This window comes from Peromyscus californicus, unplaced genomic scaffold (assembly GCF_007827085.1).
Source record: "Peromyscus californicus insignis strain IS unplaced genomic scaffold, ASM782708v3 Scaffold_12__1_contigs__length_115047231, whole genome shotgun sequence".
Lineage (NCBI taxonomy): Eukaryota > Metazoa > Chordata > Mammalia > Rodentia > Cricetidae > Peromyscus > Peromyscus californicus.
Window position 1 is genome coordinate 72,676,158 of NW_026294413.1, and position 7,474 is coordinate 72,683,631.

Consider the following 7,474-nt stretch of genomic DNA (forward strand, 5'->3'; position numbering starts at 1 on the left):
CCCCATCCATTCCTCCTTGTTCAGAAAGGGGCAAGGGGGCAGGCCTCCCATGGGCGTCAAACAAAGCATGGCATATCACGGTGAGGCAGGACCAAGCTCATCCCCTGCATCAGGGCTGGGCGAGACACTCCAGCACGGGGAGTATGTTTTGTTTTTGAGACAGGAGCTTGCTGTGTAGCCCAGGCTGGCCTCGAACAAGGGATGCCCAGCTTCAGCCTCCTGAGTGCTGGGATTACAGGTGTGGCCCATCACCCTGTTAAGGAAACATTCTTAAGTTGTACGTTGAATGTGCTCACTTTTCCTTGGCGTATAATTGATACACCACTATTATTCAATATATGACTTGTTAATGCTATTGCTTTCTATATGTGGACACTACTGAAAAGCAACTTAGTCTAGAGAATTAATTGTCAATGTGTTAAATCAGACTATGGCAATATATAAATAATAAATAGATGTATTATTTAACTGATAAAATTTAAACAAACATTTTAATGTAGATTTTCAGGCTTCATCATAGATGAATTAGCTTAGTTTATATCTAATTTTATCAGGCAGCTAGTCTTTTAATCAAGGCAGTTCAGTTAAGAAATATGAGAAATCAAGATGTATTAAAAAAACCCTTAAGAGTGTCACTTAATTTTTTACTGAAAAGTCCTTGCAGTTATGTGCAGCCTCATGTCTGCCAAGTATGAGATGTACTAGCCCTGACTGTCCTGGATCTCACTATATAGATCAGGCTGACCTTGAATTTACAAAGATCTGCCTGCTTCTACAGCCCAAATACTGTATTAAAGGCTTGTACCATGACGCCTGGACTTAATAGAATGCTTTATGTTCTGGTGTTGGAAAATGACACAACAGACAGATTTAATTTTTATTTGTGATGTTCTAAACATTTGCCATGTACATAGTATTCTTGGCATTGGTAAGAGTTGGAACTATCTGTATATATAAGGAAAGACCACAGTATTGAGGCTGAAATCAATACAATTTTAATAAATGCCCAAAATGTCCATTTTTTGTCAGAATAAAAGTACATTTAAAAAAAATTCCATATTCATTACAATTTGACTTGCTTATCTCTTCATTTACTCCTTGGTAGGATTCTTCTTCTGGAGGCTATTATCATGTCTTTGTATGAGGATATGTTGCTTTGCAATTATCGAAAATGTCGTCTCAAGCTCTCTGGCTATGCTTGGGTTACTGCCTGCTCTCACATCTTCTGTGACCAGCATGGCAGTGGTGAATTCAGCCGTTCACCAGCTATCTGCCCTGCCTGCAACAGTACCCTCTCTGGAAAGCTAGATATTGTCCGTACCGAACTCAGCCCGTCAGAGGAATATAAAGCTATGGTATTGGCAGGGCTTCGACCAGAGATTGTATTGGACATTAGCTCCCGAGCATTGGCCTTCTGGACATACCAGGTTAGTGCTTAGGGGCTGGGGAGATGCCTCAGTGGGTAAAGTGCTTGTGTAAGCATGAGGACCTGAGTTCAGCACCCATAGGAGAGCTGGCTTCTCATGTGTGCAAACATCAGCCTCCATGTGCGCAAATACAGTGTACACTGAAGTATAATCTGAGGCCTAGGTAGGATCTCTTTTTGTCTTGATATGGGATGCTGCTGAACCCAAGGCCTTGTGCTTAAAAGGTAAGTGCTTTACCACTGTGCTAAATCTCTAACTCCCTTCCGAGGGATTTTCTTAAAACGTCCCTTCACTAGTATGTGTTTCTTACATATGCATGAATGCACAGAAAACTTTCTTTAAATATTCTCCCCTAATTTTTATTACAAGTATTAATCATGTGCTAAGTAGATATTTTTGTTTTTATATTTTGTGAGTAACTGTTTGTACACATACTTTTGTTTTATTGTTTATACTGTGTGGCAATTACCTACATATTTGTTCATCAGCTAGCTCAAGAATTTTTTTGTAGTGCTAACGACCAAACCCAGGGTCTTGCATATGCTAGCCAAGCACTTTTTCAGCCCTGACCATATTTTTGTAGGAAACTGCCAAACTGTTTTCCATGGGCTGTATTACTTTGTGTTCCTGCCAAAAATGACGAATTGTAATTTTGGCCATTTTAATGAGGTAGAGTGGAATCACCTTAATTTTCCTGAGAACTGATGGGAACCTATGCTCATTTTTTTTTTTTTTTTTACATTTAGTTATTGTGTGTGCATGTTCTGGATCCACAGGTCAGATAACAATTTGTGGGAATTGGGTTTCTCCATCATGTGCCGTCTTGAGGTTGAACTGAGGTCTTCAGGCTATTGGTTTTTGTTTTTGGGACAGGGTCTCATGTAATCCTAGCTGGTCTGGAATTATCTATGCAGGCTAGGCTGGCTTCAAGCACACAGAACCTGCCTCTGCCTTCTGAGTGTTGGGATTAAAGGCATATGCCACCATACCCTGACTTTGCCCATTTTTAAAGTGGTTTTGTTGTTACTGCTGTTTAAGCATCCTTTCTTATTTTGGATAGCAGCCCTTTTCAGATCTTTTGCATGTTCTCCCAGTTCTGTGATTTGTCTTTTTCATTCAACAGTGCCTTTCATGGAGTAGAGATTTTTATTTTGTTGACATCTTCAGTGACTTTTTTTGATGTTGTCTAAAAGTCATTGGTGTGGCTGAGAAAATGGTTCACTGGTTAAGATCTCTTGTGGCTTTCGTGGAGGGCCTGGGTTCCATTCCTGGCATCTACACATGGTGGCTCCCAGCCATGCATAACTCAGGGGACCTGAAGCCCTCTTCTGACTGGTGCACATACATACATTCAGACAACATAAAAAATAGATAATATAACTGTCATTGCCAACTTCAGAGTGTCTAGATTTCCCTTGTGTTATCGCCTATGAGTTGATTTGCAGTTTGTATTCAGGTCTGATTCATTCTGAGTTAATCCTGTGAGGCCTCAATATTTTGTAGTTTGCTCCCATTCTAGGTTTTCCCATCATGGCTGCTTTTTCCAGTTACCAGAGAAGTAAACATCCTATTTTGTTTTCTATGCACTAGTTACAGGTTCTGCCCAACATGAGTTACACATGTGTAAACTCTAGGATATTTGGGGGGGGGGGGTCTTATTTTTCTAACTCTGGATCAGTTAAAAATTGGGCTTCATATATGTGCATGTGACCTGTAAACATGTATTTTTTCTTGGTTTTGTCTCATGTAATCCAGGTGGCCTTGAATTTACCCTAGCTGAGGTGGCTTACCTTGAACTCCTGATCCTCCTGCTCACATTTCCTATGTCTGTGACTACTACATGTATAAACCTTCACACCTAACTTCTGTTGTATTTCTTAAAAACTTTAGGATATGTTACTTGCAGATAAGGCATACTTGTTTTGGTGGTATGGTTTTCTGAGCAGCCCATTTTTTGTAATCACCTCATTGTATGTTGTGATTATGGTTTTTTGTTTGTTTGAGACAGGGTTTCTTTGTAGTTTTTACTGTCCTGGATCCAGGTCTGTAGACCAGGCTGGCCTTGAACTCACAGAGATCGCCTGCCTCTGCCTCCCAAGTGCTGGGATTAAAGACATGCACCACCACTGCCCCACGTGATTATGGTTTTAATCTGGCTTTAAATATTGTAATAATTATATCCCTGTATAAGCATCCTTTCCATTTGAGCTTAGATGAGGTTCTACATCTCTAACATTGTGGTGCTTCTCATTTATTTGGACAGGTACACCAGGAACGTCTCTATCAAGAATATAATTTCAGCAAGGCTGAGAGCCATCTGAAACAGATGGAAAAGATATATACACAGCAAATACAGAGCAAGGATGTAGAATTGACCTCTATGAAAGGAGAGGTCACCTCCATGAAGAAAGTTCTAGAAGAATACAAGAAAAAGTTTAGTGATATCTCTGAAAAACTTATGGAGCGCAATCGCCAGTATCAAAAGCTCCAAGGCCTTTATGACAGCCTTAGGCTACGAAATATCTCTATTGCTAGCCAAGAAGGTTCCCTGGAACAAGCTACAATTGCACAGTCTGGTGTCTTTGGCTTTCCATTAGGTAAGAAGGAATCTGATACCCAACACCTAGTTTTTAAATTATGATTTTTCACACTGTGCTGCCTAGTTCTGCACACCCAGAAGGCTTCGAGAGTGGTGAGCCGTGGTAAGCTGTGGATTCCTTGTCTTACTCTGTACAATATTGCTCTCAGTTGTATTTGCATACATTTAAATTACCTTTATCTTTTTATTTTTTTAAGACAAGGTCTCAACCCTTGCTGTTCTAGAATTCACTGTGTAGACAAGACTGTCCTCAAACTCACAGATCTGCTTGCCTCTGCCTCTTGAATCCTGGGATTAAAGGAGTATGCCACCATACCTAGTTTAAGTTATTTTCAATTTGAGAAGAATTAATCTCTGCAAAACAAATGTTCAGGTTGTACTCTGCTAGCTATTTAGTGGTGGTAATTAGTATGAGCTAGAGCTTTTTATTAGTGAGTGTTAGCACTGCTGTTTCATGTTTTCATGTGATTTGCATTGCACAGCCCATCCTTTAACCAGCTCTTCTGCCTTTGACAAGGCCATGTTTTAGTTTCTTTCACATGCCAAGATGTGTTTTATTTCATTACATTTATTTGCTTGTTGTGCGTGCGTGCGTGTGTGTGTGTGTGTGTGTGTGTGTGTGTGTGTGTATGTGTGTGTGTGGGGGGGCATTGTATACGTGCCACAATACACAGATAGGTCAGAGGACACCTTGCATGAATCTCCATACACACGTGGGTCATGGGGATTGAATTCAGGTTGTCAGTCTAGGTAGCAAGCGCCCTTACTCATTGGGCCACCTTGCTGACTGGTCCGGATCGCACAGTTCTTGTTTCCGCCCTTTGATCATTAATTGTTTATTCAGTCATCATATAATTACCAAATATGTTTTATGTGCCTGGCTCTTGGGCATGATTCTGAGTAATGAGGATGTAATTATTGTCCCAGTATGCAATTCAAAATCTAGGCTGACTCAGGATCTTTTTTGATAGGTGGGTGACTCATTTCCAGTTCTTCCCTTGATAACACCAGTGCAACAGAATCCAGTAGTTTTTCCCCTCAGTATTAATATAATTTTATAAATCGGCATACAACATTGAAGTCTCTTGTGGTAGGCTTTTCCAAGTACTCAAATTTTGGCATTTATTATAGACTAAGGAAAAGGGTTCAGTGAGAGAGAATGATGTTCTAGAATGGGAATGAGGTGATAAGAATGTGCAAACAAAATGTTTTGTGGCCAGGTCTAATGGGGCAGCCTTTAGTCCAGCCCATGAGAGGCAGAGGCAGATGGAGCTCTGAGTTCCAGGACAGCCAAAGCTACATAGTGAGACCCTGTCTGGAAAAAAGACAAATAAATAAATAAGAAAGGTTCCTGCCTGGCATGGTGGTGCAAGCCTTTAATCCCAGTACCCAGGAAGCTGTGGCAGGTGGATTGCTCTGAGTTTGAGACCAATTGGTCTACAAACTAGTTTCAGTACTAGAATGAGATCCAGTCTAAAAATGAAGTTTTCTGCCTAGCTTCATTATTTATAAATGGCAATTTAGTATAGGGAGTCTTTCTCTGTATCACCAGTTCCCAAATAATGACATGGAGACTTATTATTAATTATGAAAGCTTGGCCTATAGCTTAGGCTTATCCCACTAGCTCTTATAACTTAAACTAACCCAGTTATATTAATCTGTGTTTTGCCTCGTGGCTTTTTACCTTTCTTCCATCTTGTACTTCTGTTTTCTCTGGCATCTCCCCTGTGCCTAGATTCATCTCCTCCTTTCTCTCTGCCTGGAAGTCCCACCTAACTTCTTCCTGCTTAGCTATTGGTCATTCAGCTCTTTATTAACCCAATCAGAAGGTGCCTTGGCATAGATACATTTTTACAGTGTACAAAAAGATTATTCCACAATAATTTAGTCATTCCAAATGGCTGTTGTACATATTTTTCTTGTCCTTGTATGTGTTTCTTCATTCATTTTGTACATTTTTTTTTTTTTTTTTTTTGGTTTTTCGAGACAGGGTTTCTCTGTGTAGCTTTGCGCCTTTCCTGGAACTCACTTGGTAGTCCAGGCTGGCCTCGAACTCACAGAGATCCGCCTGGCTCTGCCTCCCGAGTGCTGGGATTAAAGGCGTGCGCCACCACCGCCCGGCCTCATTTTGTACATTTAAAAAAAGATTTCTTTTTTATGTATGTGTTGCCTGTGTGTAAGTATGTATACCACTTGTGTACTACTCATGGAGGCCATAAGAGAGTGTCGGATCCCATGGAACTGGATGGTTGTGATCCACTATGTGAGTGCTAGGAATCAAACCTAGGTCTGCTCCAAGAGCAACCAACAGCTGCTCTTAAGCACTGAGCAGTTATTTTAGGTGGATACAATCAGGTTATTTTAGGCAGATACAGTCAGCTTTTTCCTCTTCAATGAAGTCTGTTAAAGCCAAGGAGGGGTCTGGTAGAAATAGTCAGATGTTTATTCAATCTGAGTTTTCACAGAAGGTGTAGTGTATTCTGTGGTACGGGAGGAGCTGAGTGACGTAGTCTTTGGTCTTGGGTTAGGTCTGTATTTATCTTACCATAGGAGATGAGTTTAAGATAATTATCCATCTCATAGGAGTTGAATTTTGTTAAAATATTTATTCAATGACTATTAGTTTGTTCCTAAAGATCTATTAGGAAATATTCTTATATTCTTCCCTAATTTTCTCCCCTAGGGAACAGCTCAAAGTTTCATTTGGACCGTACACCAGTTGGAAGCCGAGGTGGTGGAGATGAAGATGTTCAGTTCAGACCGTTCTTTGTGGATTCCCCCACCGCACCTGAACCCCTTAACAACTTCTTCAGTTTTACTTCTCAAAGCCATGAGGCGGAGCAGCAAGTCTGCAGCAGGGCCTTTAAAGCAAAAAGAATTTAGCTCCTCTCATATTTCTAGACTGTCTCTGTCTTCACAGTTTTACTCGAGATATAAGAATTGGCATTCCTGAGTTCTCTTCACATTTTCATCTTAGAAGAAGCTGGCTTGCAGCAGGGTGTGTGACTTCCTGTTTGGTTTCTTCATTTTTTGCTTAGGGCATAAGGATTTCATGAATCTCAGTCTCCACATTAGTCACTGCTCACACAGTCACAACACTGTTGCACAAATCCCTGTTTCAGACCAAGCTGTGTTTATGCTTCTGTATTTATGCTTCCGTGTTATATTTACATGGTGCTTTGGATTCTAGTGTGTATATGTTAAGTGTGTGCATTGATTTTCTCTACTTGCCAGTATATTCATGTAAAAATTATGGTCTGGAAAGTGGTGGCCAAAAATGATGGTCTTGGAAGATGGTGGCGTGCTATTTGCATGCATTGTACACAGTCATGTATTTTCATTTGTATTAGCTTGTTTTAGAAGTGTGTTGTGCCAGTGAATGAAAGTGTAATCTGATACATACATGTTCAGTTTCTATTTAAAAAGAATTTACATTGATAAAAGTTA

General features: G+C 40.3%; 1 protein-coding gene across 1 annotated transcript; it reads left to right on the plus strand.

Moving 5' to 3' along the window:
• Positions 1 to 1,130: 1,130 nt before the first annotated feature.
• Ccnb1ip1 (cyclin B1 interacting protein 1) lies at positions 1,131 to 6,910 on the plus strand. Its single transcript, XM_052734312.1, has 3 exons — positions 1,131 to 1,427; positions 3,691 to 4,024; positions 6,711 to 6,910. The coding sequence occupies exons 1-3, from the start codon at positions 1,131 to 1,133 to the stop codon at positions 6,908 to 6,910; spliced, it is 831 nt and encodes a 276-aa protein (XP_052590272.1).
• The last annotated feature ends 564 nt before the right edge of the window (positions 6,911 to 7,474 follow it).

Bases quoted from the DNA above. Each gene is read 5' to 3' on its own strand.
- Ccnb1ip1 (XM_052734312.1), top strand. From the start codon at position 1,131: ATGTCTTTGTATGAGGATATGTTGCTTTGCAATTATCGAAAATGTCGT. The intron at 1,428-3,690 runs GTTAGTGCTTAG...TTATTTGGACAG, and splicing joins TGGCCTTCTGGACATACCAG to GTACACCAGGAACGTCTCTA. The intron at 4,025-6,710 runs GTAAGAAGGAAT...TTTCTCCCCTAG, and splicing joins TGTCTTTGGCTTTCCATTAG to GGAACAGCTCAAAGTTTCAT.